General features: G+C 47.4%; 1 protein-coding gene across 2 annotated transcripts in view; it reads left to right on the top strand.

Moving 5' to 3' along the window:
• The window catches only part of PEX6 (peroxisomal biogenesis factor 6), an 88,874-nt gene that overhangs the window by 20,112 nt on the left and 50,164 nt on the right, over positions 1-18,598 (top strand). For both annotated transcript variants that reach the window (XM_069954396.1, XM_069954395.1), the window contains exon 9: positions 9,343-9,419. In XM_069954396.1, the coding sequence (XP_069810497.1) occupies positions 9,343-9,419 (77 nt within the window). The remainder of the gene's footprint in view (positions 1-9,342; positions 9,420-18,598) is intronic.

Below are 18,598 nucleotides of genomic sequence, written 5' to 3'. Positions count from 1 at the left end.
AAGTCACTCGCTTCCATGCATTCTCTATGGAAGCGCGTGACTTCCGGCGTTCAAATGACAAGGGAGAGAAGAGGAGTCACAGCGCCGGCGGAAGTGAGCGCGCGCCCGATGTGAACGGCACCGCGGGACGGAACTGACCGACGGGAACGGGACACCGATCATCTTCTGTAAGTATACTTGACAGCGGCTAACCGGGGGGGCGAAAAAAATAAAAAGTGAACTGCTTCTTTAAAACCTCGTTCATCTGGTTTTCTAATCCACGTACAGCTCTTTCAACCCTCAGTCCTCGTTCCCTAATTTAATTTAAATCATCTCGTATTAGGGTAGCTTCACACATACCGTATCGCTGCGTATTTAACGCTGCGTTTTTATTGCTGCAATTTTTACATGCGAGTTTTGATTTTTACATGATTTTCATGTGTAAATCAAAACTCGCATGTAAGAATCGCACCAAACACGCAGCGATAAAAATGCAGCGATACAGTACGTGTGACGGCACCCTTAAGGAGGATTCCATAGCGAGACCTCCAATTTGATCCTTAGCATCCAGTAGCCCTGAGTTGGATTTCTGCACCTCAGAAAGTGTCCTTCATCCCCCTCCCCTGCATTTGTCCCTTCCTCTTCTAATGCAGCGCATCCTGGCCGGGGGATGCTCCTTTCTGAGGCCTAGCCTTAGCATGTGGGGTGGGTGATTTCAAATATTTTTCCATTTTGGTGTTTACTTTAAGTGCAGTGTTACCCCCTGATTTTTTTTATTGCTACTTTTTTACTGGCATTTCAAAGTGGGGACACACCAATATCTTTTACCCTTTAAATTGCTAACAAAAAGACATAAACCGTTCCAATAAGATATACCACTCATAGCGTCACACAGAAATCTCATTACCTTATAGTAATAAGACGGGCAAACATTAATAATAGACATTCAGGGGTGTAGCACTCTCCCATATGTTGCAGAGAGGTTTTCCTCAGGTATGTATCTCTAGTATTGAGGCTTCAGTTATGATCTACACAGGATAAGAGGGAGGTTATCACGCAATATGGAGGCTGAGCGCGCGCCCCATAACATTTAGGAATCTGCTATGCCCAGCCCAACATATAAACTACATCCCGCCCTTCACTCCATCAAGAGTAGAAAATGTCATATATATGCAGCATAAACTTAGACAGGGCTTAGCGGTTCAGTGTCACAGTCCCGCCTGCCTCGGGTAAGCTTTTCCTGGAGGGTGAGAGGGATTCGCACAGTGGCTCTCAAGAATGAGGGGGTACAGTCCTCTTCACTTCTTCTAGGAAATTCATGAATTTCTCCTCCAGTTCTGCCCCCGGACAGATACATTCATCAGGATCGGCAAGTGCTTCTCCTCCAAACCTCGGAGTCTCAGAGATTCTTAAAGGGGTCGGACACTTTATAGTAAAATGGGTCAGTACAAAGTATTAGTAAGTGTACTCACTGTATATACTGACAGCAGCTCCCTGTGTACTCAGTGTATATACTGACAGCAGCTCCCTGTACTCACTGTATATACTGACAGCGACTCCCTGTACTCACTGTATATACTGACAGCAGCTCCCTGTACTCACTGTATATACTGACTGCATTTCCCTGTATACTCACTGTATATACTGACAGCACCTCCCTGTACTCACTGTATATACTGACTGCATTTCCCTGTGTACTCACTGTATATACTGACAGCAGCTCCCTGTGTACTCACTGTATATACTGACAGCAGCTCCCTGTACTCACTGTATATACTGACAGCAGCTCCCTGTGTACTCACTGTATATACTGACTGCATTTCCCTGTGTACACACTGTATATACTGACAGCAGCTCCCTGTACTCACTGTATATACTCACAGCACCTCTCTGTACTCACTGTATATACTGACTGCATTTCCCTGTGTACTCACTGTATATACTGACAGCAGCTCCCTGTACTCACTGTATATACTGACAGCAGCTCCTTGTGTACTCACTGTATATACTGACAGCAGCTCCCTGTGTACTCACTGTATATACTGACAGCTGCTGTCAGTATATACAGTGAGTACACAGGGAGCTGCTGTCAGTATATACAGTGAGTACAGGGAGCTGCTGTCAGTATATACAGTGAGTACACAGGGAGCTGCTGTCAGTATATACAGTGAGTACAGGGAGGTGCTGTCAGTATATACAGTGAGTACACAGGGAGCTGCTGTCAGTATATACAGTGAGTACAGGGAGCTGCTGTCAGTATATACAGTGAGTACACAGGGAGCTGCTGTCAGTATATACAGTGAGTACAGGGAGCTGCTGTCAGTATATACAGTGAGTACACAGGGAGCTGCTGTCAGTATATACAGTGAGTACACAGGGAGCTGCTGTCAGTATATACAGTGAGTACACAGGGAGCTGCTGTCAGTATATACAGTGAGTACAGGGAGGTGCTGTCAGTATATGCAGTGAGTACACAGGGAGCTGCTGTCAGTATATACAGTGAGTACAGGGAGCTGCTGTCAGTATATACAGTGAGTACACAGGGAGATGCTGTCAGTATATACAGTGAGTACACAGGGAGCTGCTGTCAGTATATACAGTGAGTACAGGGAGGTGCTGTCAGTATATACAGTGAGTACACAGGGAGCTGCTGTCAGTATATACAGTGAGTACAGGGAGCTGCTGTCAGTATATACAGTGAGTACACAGGGAGATGCTGTCAGTATATACAGTGAGTACACAGGGAGATGCTGTCAGTATATACAGTGAGTACACAGGGAGCTGCTGTCAGTATATACAGTGAGTACACAGGGAGCTGCTGTCAGTATATACAGTGAGTACAGGGAGGTGCTGTCAGTATATACAGTGAGTACAGGGAGGTGCTGTCAGTATATACAGTGAGTACAGGGAGGTGCTGTCAGTATATACAGTGAGTACACAGGAGGCTGCTGTCAGTATATACAGTGAGTACACGGGGAGCTGCTGTCAGTATATACAGTGAGTACACGGGGAGCTGCTGTCAGTATATACAGTGAGTACATGGGGAGCTGCTGTCAGTATATACAGTGAGTACAGGGAGGTGCTGTCAGTATATACAGTGAGTACACAGGAGGCTGCTGTCAGTATATACAGTGAGTACAGGGAGGTGCTGTCAGTATATACAGTGAGTACACGGAGGCTGCTGTCAGTATATACAGTGAGTACAGGGAGGTGCTGTCAGTATATACAGTGAGTACAGGGAGGTGCTGTCAGTATATACAGTGAGTACAGGGAGCCGCTGTCAGTATATACAGTGAGTACAGGGAGGTGCTGTCAGTATATACAGTGAGTACAGGGAGCTGCTGTCAGTATATACAGCGAGTACACAGGAGGCTGCTGTCAGTATATACAGCGAGTACACAGGGAGTTGCTGTCAGTATATACAGTGAGTACAGGAGGCTGCTGTCAGTATATACAGTGAGTACACAGGGAGCTGCTGTCAGTATATACAGTGAGTACACAGGGAGCTGCTGTCAGTATATACAGTGAGTACACAGGGAGCTGCTGTCAGTATATACAGTGAGTACACAGGGAGCTGCTGTCAGTATATACAGTGAGTACACAGGGAGCTGCTGTCAGTATATACAGTGAGTACAGGGAACTGCTGTCAGTATATACAGTGAGTACAGGGAGCTGCTGTCAGTATATACAGTGAGTACAGGAGGCTGCTGTCTGTATATACAGTGAGTACAGGGAGCTGCTGTCTGTATATACAGTGAGTACACAGGGAGCTGCTGTCAGTATATACAGTGAGTACATAAGAAGCTGCTGTCAGTATATACAGTGAGTACACAGGAGGCTGCTGTCAGTATATACAGTGAGTACAGGAGGCTGCTGTCAGTATATACAGTGAGTACACAGGGAGCCGCTGTCAGTATATACAGTGAGTACACAGGGAGCCGCTGTCAGTATATACAGTGAGTACACAGGGAGCCGCTGTCAGTATATACAGTGAGTACACAGGGAGCCGCTGTCAGTATATACAGTGAGTACACAGGGAGCCGCTGTCAGTATATACAGTGAGTACACAGGGAGCCGCTGTCAGTATATACAGTGAGTACACAGGAGGCTGCTGTCAGTATATGCAGTGAGTACAGGGAGGTGCTGTCAGTATATACAGTGAGTACACAGGGAGCCGCTGTCAGTATATGCAGTGAGTACAGGGAGGTGCTGTCAGTATATACAGTGAGTACAGGGAGCCGCTGTCAGTATATACAGTGAGTACACAGGGAGCTGCTGTCAGTATATACAGTGAGTACACAGGAGGCTGCTGTCAGTATATACAGTGAGTACAGGGAACTGCTGTCAGTATATACAGTGAGTACACAGGGAGCCGCTGTCAGTATATGCAGTGAGTACAGGGAGGTGCTGTCAGTATATACAGTGAGTACACAGGGAGGTGCTGTCAGTATATACAGTGAGTACACAGGGAACTGCTGTCAGTATATACAGTGAGTACACAGGGAGCCGCTGTCAGTATATACAGTGAGTACACAGGGAGCTGCTGTCAGTATATACAGTGAGTACATAGGGAGCTGCTGTCAGTATATACAGTGAGTACAGGGAGCTGCTGTCGGTATATACAGTGAGTACACAGGGAGCCGCTGTCGGTATATACAGTGAGTACACAGGGAGCCGCTGTCAGTATATACAGTGAGTACACAGGGAGCCGCTGTCAGTATATGCAGTGAGTACACAGGGAGCTGCTGTCAGTATATGCAGTGAGTACACAGGGAGCCGCTGTCAGTATATACAGTGAGTACAGGGAGGTGCTGTCAGTATATACAGTGAGTACAGGGAGGTGCTGTCAGTATATACAGTGAGTACAGGGAGGTGCTGTCAGTATATACAGTGAGTACACAGGGAGGTGCTGTCAGTATATACAGTGAGTACAGGGAGGTGCTGTCAGTATATACAGTGAGTGCACAGGGAGCTGCTGTCAGTATATACAGTGAGTACAGGGAGGTGCTGTCAGTATATACAGTGAGTACACAGGGAGGTGCTGTCAGTATATACAGTGAGTACATGGGGAGCCGCTGTCAGTATATACAGTGAGTACACAGGGAGCTGCTGTCAGTATATACAGTGATTACACAAGGAGCTGCTGTCAGTATATACAGTGAGTACAGGGAGGTGCTGTCAGTATATACAGTGAGTACAGGGAGGTGCTTTCAGTATATACAGTGAGTACACAGGGAGGTGCTGTCAGTATATACAGTGAGTACACAGGGAGCTGCTGTCAGTATATACAGTGAGTACACAGGGAGGTGCTGTCAGTATATACAGTGAGTACAGGGAGCCGCTGTCAGTATATACAGTGAGTACACAGGGAGGTGCTGTCAGTATATACAGTGAGTACAGGGAGGTGCTGTCAGTATATACAGTGAGTACAGGGAGCTGTTGTCAGTATATACAGTGAGTACAGGGAGGTGCTGTCAGTATATACAGTGAGTACACCTACTAATACTGTACACCGAACTATTTTACTATAAAGTGTCTGACCCCTTTAAGCTGCTTCCCCCTTGGTCCTCTGACTCTGTTCTCCAGGAACACAAAGTATTCCACTCCAAGCAGAGGCCATGAGCCCAGTCGGTGTTCGGGTACACAGAGACCACAGCTCCCACACGTGGAGCTCGTCCGCTCCTAGCGTCTTCCCAGGGTGCCTTACTGCGCGTCCTTTATGCTGCATCACAATGCAGATCTCGCAGGAGCGCCATCCTGTCCAGCAGTCCACCCAGGGCACTACAAGCGGTGGGCTGCCAAACAGTCTCCATCTGGCCCCAATCTCCAGTCTGCCACCTGGACCGGCGTCCGAGCCAGGGAGCCCATCGCCGACCACGGGAGCGGCGGCCATCCACACCGGGCAGCCCCCGCAACGGGGCGAAGCGGGTCACCCAGGGCACGGCGTCCACGGCGGCCATTCCTACGTCATGCTGTCACATGATCCACCCCTTTGCTCTTTCTTGGTGCATGATGTGCATTTTAACATAAATTATGGTGCAAAGAACATGGCCAGCGGCTAGCTGAGCGCTGGCCGTGTTCTCTGTGGCGCCCCCTAGTGTCACCTCCTCAGGAGTCTGCTGCATATGGAGCGGCCCCCACTGCAAATGACTGCAGCCCGTGATCCCGTGGGCAGCAGTCATTTAACCATCCCCCCTCCCACCGGTGCAGTGGTCCCTCGCACTCGCCAGCTCCAAGGAGGTATGCTGGGAGTTGTGGTGCACAAGGAAGTATGCTGGGAGGTACAGGGGAATTAATAAGTGTTTATTATGAATTTTATTTAATTTTTAAAGTTCTAATCCCCGCTTTTTCCTTTTTGTAAATTAATAAATAAAAATAAACATTTGAAATCATTGCACCCGTAATTGTCCGGACTATAAAATGTAACAAAGTGATCAAAAAGGCACATAAATAAAAATGTGCTGGGGCATTATAGTTGTATTTTAAGCGCTTTTTTTCATACTTAGAAATCAAAATCGTATTGAGTATTGAAATAAAAAAATCTAAATTCTGATGTTGTGGCATCTCTACAAGAGACTCGAAATGTCTTTCTATGTAGAGGACTGGAGCATTTTCAGGGTTTTGTACAGATCACACAGGGTCCCAGAAACATAACGTGAAGCCGCCCTCACCTGGTGCCCAAAGGAGCAACTCATCCTGACCCAGGTACACAGCAGTACAGGACATGTAGTATCACACTATACTGTATAGAGGAGATACTAGACACAGGACATGTATACAGGACATGTAGTATCACACTATACTATAGAGAGGAGATACTAGACACACAGCAGTACAGGACATGTAGTATCACACTATACTGTAGAGGAGATACCAGACACACACAGCAGTACAGGACATGTAGTATCACACTATACTGTAGAGGGAATACTAGACACACAGCAGTACAGGACATGTAGTATCCCACTATACTGTAGAGGGGATACTAGACACACAGCAGTACAGGACATGTAGTATCACACTATACTGTATAGAGGAGATACTAGACACACATAGCAGTACAGGACATGTAGTATCACACTATACTGTAGAGGAGATACTAGACACACATAGCAGTACAGGACATGTAGTATCACACTATACTGTAGAGGAGATACTAGACACACAGCAGTACAGGACATGTAGTATCACACTATACTGTAGAGAGGAGATACTAGACACACAGCAGTACAGGACATGTAGTATCACACTATACTGTAGGGAGGAGATACCAGACACATAGCAGTACAGGACATGTAGTATCACACTATACTGTATAGAGGAGATACCAGACACACAGCAGTACAGGACATGTAGTATCACACTATACTGTAGAGGAGATACAAGACACACAGCAGTACAGGACATGTAGTATCACACTATACTGTAGAGAGGAGATACTAGACACACACAGCAGTACAGGACATGTAGTATCACACTATACTGTGTAGAGAGGAGATACTAGACACACACAGCAGTACAGGACGTGTAGTATCACACTATACTGTGTAGAGAGGAGATACTAGACACACACAGCAGTACAGGACATGTAGTATCACACTATACTGTGTAGAGAGGAGATACTAGACACACAGCAGTACAGGACATGTAGTATCACACTATACTGTGTAGAGAGGAGATACTAGACACACAGCAGTACAGGACATGTAGTATCACACTATACTGTAGGAAGGAGATACTAGACACACACAGCAGTACAGGACATGTAGTATCACACTATACTGTGTAGAGAGGAGATACCAGACACACAGCAGTACAGGACATGTAGTATCACACTATACTGTAGAGGAGATACAAGACACACAGCAGTACAGGACATGTAGTATCACACTATACTGTAGAAAGGAGATACTAGACACACAGCAGTACAGGACATGTAGTATCACACTATACTGTGTAGAGAGGAGATACTAGACACACACAGCAGTACAGGACATGTAGTATCACACTATACTGTGTAGAGAGGAGATACTAGACACACACAGCAGTACAGGACATGTAGTATCACACTATACTGTGTAGAGAGGAGATACTAGACACACACAGCAGTACAGGACATGTAGTATCACACTATACTGTGTAGAGAGGAGATACTAGACACACACAGCAGTACAGGACATGTAGTATCACACTATACTGTATAGGACACATAGCAGTACAGGACATGTAGTATCACACTATACTGTAGAGGAGATACTAGACACACAGCAGTACAGGACATGTAGTATCACACTATACTGTAGAGAGGAGATACTAGACACACAGCAGTACAGGACATGTAGTATCACACTATACTGTATAGAGGAGATACCAGACACACGCAGCAGTACAGGACATGTAGTATCACACTATATTGTATAGAGGAGATACCAGACACACGCAGCAGTACAGGACATGTAGTATCACACTGTACTGTATAGAGAAGATACCAGACACACGCAGCAGTACAGGACATGTAGTATCACACTATACTGTAGAGAGGAGATACTAGACACACAGCAGTACAGGACATGTAGTATCACACTATACTGTGTAGAGAGGAGATACTAGACACACACAGCAGTACAGGACATGTAGTATCACACTATACTGTGTAGAGAGGAGATAGTAGACACACACAGCAGTACAGGACATGTAGTATCACACTATACTGTGTAGAGAGGAGATACTAGACACACACAGCAGTACAGGACATGTAGTATCACACTATACTGTATAGGACACATAGCAGTACAGGGCATGTAGTATCACACTATACTGTAGAGGAGATACTAGACACACAGCAGTACAGGACATGTAGTATCACACTATACTGTATAGAGGAGATACCAGACACACGCAGCAGTACAGGACATGTAGTATCACACTATACTGTATAGAGGAGATACCAGACACACGCAGCAGTACAGGACATGTAGTATCACACTATACTGTATAGAGGAGATACCAGACACATAGCAGTACAGGACATGTAGTATCACACTATACTGTATAGAGGAGATACCAGACACACGCAGCAGTACAGGACATGTAGTATCACACTGTACTGTAAAAAGGTGGTACCAGGCAGCCAGCCAGTGCATGCACTTCACTAACACTGGGATTTTACCAGTAAAATGGCCACTTTCATTGGGCGATTATTTTTTTTTTTTTTAAATACATGTTCCGCAGATCCTGACTGTTTGTAACATTGTATGTTGTATATTGATTCTGGTCTCAAGTTACGATGGTAATATTGTAGGTTGAGACATCACTGTATAGGAGAGGCGGTGACTGGGACTGATCCTTGTGTGTCCTCTTTAGGGCTTTATGGTCACAGATCTTTGTGGTTTGCTGTCCAGAGCCGGACGCATCTCCTGCAGCAGAATCCGCAATTCCTGGTGAGTTTTTCCCTGGTGATATACCATTATACCCATCAGGTATTATTATTGCAGGTGATATACCATTATACCCATCAGGTATTATTATTGCAGGTGATATACCATTATACCCATCAGGTATTATTATTGCAGGTGATATACCATTATACCCATCAGGTATTATTATTGCAGGTGATATACCATTATACCCATCAGGTAGTATCACAGGTGATATATCATTATACCCATCAGGTAGTATGACAGGTGATATATCATTATACCCATCAGGTATTATTATTGCAGGTGATATACCATTATACCCATCAGGTATTATTATTGCAGGTGATATACCATTATACCCATCAGGTATTATTATTGCAGGTGATATACCATTATACCCATCAGGTATTATTATTGCAGGTGATATATCATTATACCCATCAGGTATTATTATTGCAGGTGATATACCATTATACCCATCAGGTATTATTATTGCAGGTGATATACCATTATACCCATCAGGTATTATTATTGCAGGTGATATACCATTATACCCATCAGGTATTATTATTGCAGGTGATATATCATTATACCCTTCAGGTATTATTATTGCAGGTGATATCTTTATACCCATCAGGTAGTATCACAGGTGATATATCATTATACCCATCAGGTAGTATCATAGGTGATATACCATTATACCCATCAGGTATTATTATTGCAGGTGATATATCATTATACCCTTCAGGTATTATTATTGCAGGTGATATCTTTATACCCATCAGGTAGTATCATAGGTGATATACCATTATACCCATCAGGTAGTATTATTGCAGGTGATATCATTATACCCATCTGGTAGTATCACAGGTGATATATCATTATACCCATCTGGTAGTATCACAGGTGATATATCATTATACCCATCAGGTATTATTATCGCAGGTGATATATCATTATACCCATCAGGTAGTATCACAGGTGATATCATTATACCCATCAGGTAGTATCACAGGTGATATCATTATACTTATCAGGTAGTACCTGAGTAGGCAGATACCATCTTTATCCCCACTCCTATTCCCCTGTCTTTCCTGTCCTTCATGTATGCTACACCTGGCTGATACATCTACATTATTCATTAAAGGTGTATTCACATGTACAGGATCCGCAGCAGATTTGATGCTGTGTTCAGTTATTTAGATCAAATCCGATGTGATACGGTGTGTGTGAAGCTACCCTAAGGCTTATGGCCTGGTTTGCATTCAGCTTAATATATTTGGAATTTTATAAAAGGTGTACACCGGAGAAAATCTTTTTCTTTCAAATCAACTGGTGTCAGAAAGTTATATAGATTTGTAATTTACTTCTATTTAAAAAATCTCCAGTACTTATCAGCTGTTGTATGTGCTGCAGGAAGCGGTGTATTCTCTCCAGTCTGACACAATGCTCTCTGCTTCCACCTCTGTCCACATACATGCGAGGTGTATATACACACAATATACATCATCTGTAACGATAGGTCTATATATATATATATATATATATATATATATATATATATATATATATATATATATATATATATAGTCACCGGCCACTTTATTAGGTACACCATGCTAGTAACGGGTTGGACCCCCTTTTGCCTTCAGAACTGCCCCAATTCTTGGTGGCATAGATACAACAAGGTGCTGGAAGCTTCCTCAGAGATTTTGGTCCATAGTGACATGATGACATCACACAGTTGCCGCAGATTTGTCGGCTGCACATCCATGATGCCAATCTCCCGTTCCACCACATCCCAAAGATGCTCTATTGGATTGAGATCTGGTGACTGTGGAGGCCATTGGAGTACAGTGACCTCATTGTCCTGTTCAAGAAACCAGTCTGAGATGATTCTAGCTTTATGACATGGCGCATTATCCTGCTGAAAGTCGCCATCAGATGTTGGGTCCATTGTGGTCATAAAGGGATGGACATGGTCAGCAACAATACTCAGGTAGGCTGTGGCGTTGCAACCATGCTCAATTGGTACCAAGGGGCCCAAAGAGTGCCAAGAAAATATTCCCCACACCATGACACCACCACCACCAGCCTGAACCGTTGATACAAGGCAGGATGGATCCATGCTTTCATGTTGTTGACGCCAAATTCTGACCCTACCATCCGAATGTCGCAGCAGAAATCGAGACTCATCAGATCAGGCAACGTTTTTCCAATCTTCTACTGTCCAATTTCGATGAGCTTGTGCAAATTGTAGCCTCAGTTTCCTGTTCTTAGCTGAGCGGAGTGGCACCCGGTGTGGTCTTCTGCTGCTGTAGCCCATCTGCCTCAGAGTTGGCCGTACTGTGCGTTCAGAGATGCTCTTCGGCCTACCTTGGCTGTAACTGTTGGCTATTTGAGTCACTGTTGCCTTTCTATCAGCTGGAACCAGTCTGCCCATTCTCCTCTGACCTCTGGCATCAACAAGGCATTTCCGCCCACAGAACGGCCGCTCACTGGATGGTTTTTCTTTTTCGGACCATTCTCTGTAAACCCTAGAGATGGTTGTGCGTGAAAATCCCAGTAGATCAGCAGTTTCTGAAATACTCAGACCAGCCCTCCTGGCACCAACAACCATGCCACGTTCAAAGGCCTCAAATCACCTTTCTTCCCCATACTGATGCTCGGTTTGAACTGCAGGAGATTGTCTTGACCATGTCTACATGCCTAAATGCACTCAGTTGCCGCCATGTGATTGGCTGATTAGAAATTAAGTGGTAACGTTCAGTTGGACAGGTGTACCTAATAAAGTGGCCGGTGAGTATATATATATATATATACACACACACAATGTACATCATCTGTAACGATAGGTCTATATATATATATATATATATATATATATATATATATATATATACACACACAATGTACATCATCTGTAACGATAGGTCTATATATATATATATATATATATACGCAATGTACATAATCTGTTAACGATAGGTCTATATATATATATATATAGGTCTATATATATATATATATATATATATATATATATATATATATATATAAATCACGAATGAGGGTCAGTACATCCACAATAAAAGCTTTGTCTTTATTTCTTGTTCCATTAAAAAGTAGCAAATAGGCAGATACAAAAATAGAAAGTTCCCACTAACGCGTTTCTGGCTGTTAGCCCTTAATCATAGATAGTTGGTACATAGGTGTGCTGGGATACATATAGGGGAATAAACATATAATCCCTCCCACACATCACCTGAATCCCATTACTTTCTACATAGACATACATATACAAGTGAGAACATGAACAACGAATAGGAAAAAATGCACAAAAGTGCACCGTGCAGCAATACAAATATACAAAAGTACAAAACACTATATACATTTTAATAATTCATGATCAAATCCAGTCCATTGGGAGATGAGGAATCCAGCATAAGAATCCAATATCCTTCGCGATTTAAAAGTTTCTGTCTTCTGTTACCACCACGATCAGGGCAAAATACTCTCTCTATGCCCATAATTGAAAGTGATGATACATCTCCTGCATGGACTAGAGAAAAATGTTTAGCCACATTCGATGGATTTTTTGCATTAGCATGTGTAGCACCATAAATGTGTTCATGGGGGAATGAGAGGGACAGGGGGAATGAGAGGGAGGGGACAGGGGGAATGAGAGGGAGGGAACAGGAGGAATGAGAGGGACAGGGGGAATGAGAGGGAGGGGACAGGGGGAATGAGAGGGAGGGGACAGGGAGAATGAGAGGGAGGGGACAGGGGGAATGAGAGGGAGGGAACAGGGGGAATGAGAGGGACAGGGGGAATGAGAGGGAGGGAACAGGGGGAATGAGAGGGAGGGGACAGGGAGAATGAGAGGGAGGGGACAGGGGGAATGAGAGGGAGGGGACAGGGGGAATGAGAGGGAGGGGACAGGGGGAATGAGAGGGAGGGAACAGGAGGAATGAGAGGGAGGGAACAGGGGGAATGAGAGGGAGGGGACAGGGGGAATGAGAGGGAGGGGACAGGGGGAATGAGGGGGAGGGGACAGGGGGATTGAGGGGGAGGGGACAGGGGGAATGAGGGGGAGGGGACAGGGGGAATGAGAGGGAGGGGACAGGGGGAATGAGAGGGAGGACACAGGGGGAATGAGAGGGAGGGGACAGGGGGAATGAGAGGGACGAGGGGAATGAGAGGGAGGGGACAGGGAGAATGAGAGGGACGGGGGGAATGAGAGGGAGGGACGAGGGGAATGAGAGGGAGGGGACAGGGAGAATGAGAGGGACGGGGGGAATGAGAGGGAGGGGACAGGGGGAATGATGGGGAGGGGACAGGGGGAATGAGGGGGAGGGGACAGGGGGAATGAGGGGGAGGGGACAGGGGGAATGAGAGGGACGGGACAGGGGGAATGAGGGGGAGGGGACAGGGGGAATGAGAGGGAGGGGACAGGGGGAATGATGGGGAATGAGGGGGAGGGGACAGGGGGAATGAGGGGGAGGGGACAGGGGGAATGAGATCGAGGGGTTAGGGGGAATGAGGGGGAGGGGACAGGGGGAATGAGAGGGAGGGGACAGGGGGAATGAATGGGACGGGACAGGGGGAATGAGAGGGAGGGGACAGGGAATGAGAGGGAGGGGACAGGGGGAATGAGGGGGAGGGGACAGGGGGAATGAGAGGGACAGGGAATGAGAGGGAGGGGACAGGGGGAATGAGGGGGAGGGGACAGGGGGAATGAGAGGGAGGGGACAGGGGGAATGAGAGGGAGGGGACAGGGGGAATGAGAGGGAGGGGACATGGGGGAATGAGGGGTAGGGGACAGGGGGAATGAGAGGGAGGGGACAGGGGGAATGAGAGGGAGGGGACAGGGGAATGACCTGGTAAGTGCAGTCTGGGGAGAGAAGTACACCCACTCCTCCACCATGTCTGTTATCAGGTCTAGGGGTATGGGAAAGGTGTAGGCCACCATGGATCAGAGCGGCGGGGGAGGCCGTGTCTGACTCTTGTAGCCAGGTTTCCGTAAGAGCCATTTAGTGATGACCATATCATGAACTTGTGTCAGTTTGTTACAGACAGACCGGGCGTTCCAGAGAGCACAGTTACTGGAGATGGGATCCGGCAAGCAGCGGATCCTGACCAAGTTATGGGGGTTTCTGAAGGAGGTCGGTGAAGAGAAGCTGTTAGTGATAGAGGGACGACCAGGGTTAGGAGAAATGTCTCCTGCTGCAAGAAGGAGGAGAATTGTGAGAGATAGTAGATGGTTTAGTGACTTATGAGGACGGTTTCTGTGCAGCACCTTGGAGAAACAAAGGTGATGGGGGTTCAGGGAGGTAAAAAGTGAGCGTGCACAGTACATGGGTGACGGAAGGAGCGAGCGTGCGCAGTACATGGATAACGGAAGGAGAGAGCGTGCGCAGTACATGGGTGACGGAAGGAGAGAGCGTGCGCAGTACATGGATGACGGAAGGAGAGAGCGTGCGCAGTACATGGGTGACGGAAGGAGAGAGCGTGCGCAGTACATGGGTGACGGAAGGAGAGAGCGTGCGCAGTACATGGATAACGGAAGGAGAGAGCGTGCGCAGTACATGGATAACGGAAGGAGAGAGCGTGCACAGTACATGGGTGACGGAAGGAGCGAGCGTGCGCAGTACATGGATAACGGAAGGAGAGAGCGTGCGCAGTACATGGGTGACGGAAGGAGAGAGCGTGCGCAGTACATGGGTGACGGAAGGAGAGAGCGTGCGCAGTACATGGGTGACGGAAGGAGAGAGCGTGCGCAGTACATGGGTGACGGAAGGAGAGAGCGTGCGCAGTACATGGATAACGGAAGGAGAGAGCGTGCGCAGTACATGGATAACGGAAGGAGAGAGCGTGCGCAGTACATGGGTGACGGAAGGAGAGAGCGTGCGCAGTACATGGGTGACGGAAGGAGAGAGCGTGCGCAGTACATGGGTGACGGAAGGAGAGAGCGTGCGCAGTACATGGGTGACGGAAGGAGAGAGCGTGCGCAGTACATGGGTGACGGAAGGAGAGAGCGTGCGCAGTACATGGGTGACGGAAGGAGAGAGCGTGCGCAGTACATGGGTGACGGAAGGAGAGAGCGTGCGCAGTACATGGATAACGGAAGGAGAGAGCGTGCGCAGTACATGGATAACGGAAGGAGAGAGCGTGCGCAGTACATGGGTGACGGAAGGAGAGAGCGTGCGCAGTACATGGGTGACGGAAGGAGAGAGCGTGCGCAGTACATGGGTGACGGAAGGAGCGAGCGTGCGCAGTACATGGGTGACGGAAGGAGCGAGCGTGCGCAGTACATGGGTGACGGAAGGAGAGAGCGTGCGCAGTACATGGGTGACGGAAGGAGAGAGCGTGCGCAGTACATGGGTGACGGAAGGAGAGAGCGTGCGCAGTACATGGATAACGGAAGGAGAGAGCGTGCGCAGTACATGGGTAACGGAAGGAGAGAGCGTGCGCAGTACATGGGTAACGGAAGGAGAGAGCGTGCGCAGTACATGGGTAACGGAAGGAGAGAGCGTGCGCAGTACATGGGTAACGGAAGGAGAGAGCGTGCGCAGTACATGGATAACGGAAGGAGAGAGCGTGCGCAGTACATGGGTAACGGAAGGAGAGAGCGTGCGCAGTACATGGATAACGGAAGGAGAGAGCGTGCGCAGTACATGGGTAACGGAAGGAGAGAATGTGCGCAGTACATGGGTGACGGAAGGAGAGAGCGTGCGCAGTACATGGGTGACGGAAGGAGAGAGCGTGCGCAGTACATGGGTGACGGAAGGAGAGAGCGTGCGCAGTACATGGGTAACGGAAGGAGAGAGCGTGCGCAGTACATGGATAACGGAAGGAGAGAATGTGCGCAGTATATGGGTGACGGAAGGAGAGAGTGTGCGCAGTACATGGGTAACGGAAGGAGAGAGCGTGTGCAGTACATGGGTGACGGAAGGAGAGAGGGGCTGATGTGGACACAGGGGGATAGGTGTGTAGACATAAGATTAGCAGGTATAGAGAGATAGAAAGCATGATATAAGTGGTTAGTCTATGGTCTATGGAATACAGGTGCAGTACTCACTGGTCTATGGTCTATGGAATACAGGTGCAGTACTCACTGGTTTTTCCTCAGAGGTTTCTTTCTGGTCTCATTCTAAAGTGGTCACTTACGATGGAGAGGACGATGGAGTATTCAGACCAGTGTGCCCACTCTTATAGTTCTATGTCTATGATTAACGGACTCAGAAAGGCTGAAGTCAGGCCCAGGTGTCACTATGGGAGGGGGGATTAGTGGTCAGAGGGCGGCTATCAGAGGGCACAGGGCTAGTGGGAGGTTACACACAAGGCCAAATGAGGGGTCATAAACATCAGTGAAGCCATACTAGACACAGAACAGATACAGAACAGCAAAGCAGGATATGATGAGGCCGATAGTAACTCAATGGCTGATATCCCAAATACACAGAGCAGATACAAATGGCAGAGTCTGTTAGGATGGGAGGAGTAGTAGTGCAGAGTCTGTTAGGATGGGAGGAGTAGTAGTGCAGAGTCTGTTAGGATGGGAGGAGTAGTAGTGCAGTGGCTGACATCCCTGTGGACAAAAGAGGAGAAGATGAGATCCCAGCTGTAAAGATGAAGACTATTGCAGAGTATGAATTCTGGTCTAATTCTAAAGAGGACACTTATGAGGTCACTTGCGATGGAGCGAACGATGGAGTATTCAAAAGACCAGAAAGGAAATATGGACAAACACATAAAACGTGTGGGGGAAAGCGAGACGCGACTGGATGATCCCTATAGACGCGACTGGATGATCCCTATAGACGCGACTGGATGATCCCTACAGACGCGGCTGGATGATCCCTACAGACGCGGCTGGATGATCCCTACAGACGCGACTGGATGATCCCTATAGACGCGACTGGATGATCCCTACAGACGCGACTGGATGATCCCTATAGACGCGACTGGATGATCCCTACAGACGCGACTGGATGATCCCTACAGACGCGACTGGATGATCCCTATAGACGTGACTGGATGATCCCTATAGACGCGACTGGATGATCCCTATAGACGCGGCTCTATGATCCCTACAGACGCGGCTGGATGATCCCTACAGACGCTGCTGGATGATCCCTACAGACGCGGCTGGATGATCCCTACAGACGCGGCTGGATGATCCCTACAGACGCTGCTGGATGATCCCTACAGACGCGGCTGGATGATCCCTACAGACGCGGCTGGATGATCCCTACAGACGCTGCTGGATGATCCCTACAGACGCGGCTGGATGATCCCTACAGACGCGGCTGGATGATCCCTACAGACGCGACTGGATGATCCCTATAGACGCGACTGGATGATCCCTATAGACGCGACTGGATGATCCCTATAGACGCGACTGGATGATCCCTATAGACGCGACTGGATGATCCCTACAGACGCGGCTGGATGATCCCTACAGACGCGGCTGGATGATCCCTACAGACGCGGCTGGATGATCCCTACAGACGCAGCTGGATGATCCCTATAGACGCGGTTGGATGATCCCTACAGACGCAGCTGGATGATCCCTATAGACGCGGCTGGATGATCCCTACAGACGCGGCTGGATGAGAGCTATGACTGGGCAGTTAATCTCCAGGGTTATAGTCTGCTCAGAAATTACAGTAAAAATAATAAAGGGGGAGGGGTCTGCCTATAGGGGGAGGGGTCTGCCTATAGGGGGAGGGGTCTGTCTATATGTTACATCCTGCCTTAGGCCCATTCTGCGGCAGGATTTATGTAATGTAATGTAGAGTCTCTTTGGGTAGAAATAAGGGGAGGAAGAATAATAAAATTCTTACAGGAGTGAGTTATAAATCTCCAAGTATAGTGGAAGATGTGGCAGCGAAGCAGAGTGACCTCATTATTATGGGGGGGGGGGGGCTATAACTACCCAATATATACAGGAAAGCAGAGTGACCTCATTATTATGGGGGGGCTATACCCCAATATATACAGGAAAGCAGAGTGACCTCATTATTATGGGGGGGGGCTATAACTACCCAATATATACAGGAAAGCAGAGTGACCTCATTATTATGGGGGGGGGGGGGGCTATTACTACCCCAATATATACAGGAAAGCAGAGTGACCTCATTATTATGGGGGGGGCTATACCCCAATATATACAGGAAAGCAGAGTGACCTCATTA

The sequence above is a fragment of the Dendropsophus ebraccatus genome, chromosome 15, assembly GCF_027789765.1.
Source record: "Dendropsophus ebraccatus isolate aDenEbr1 chromosome 15, aDenEbr1.pat, whole genome shotgun sequence".
Classification (NCBI taxonomy): domain Eukaryota; kingdom Metazoa; phylum Chordata; class Amphibia; order Anura; family Hylidae; genus Dendropsophus; species Dendropsophus ebraccatus.
This window is presented reverse-complemented; position numbering and strand designations above follow the sequence as displayed.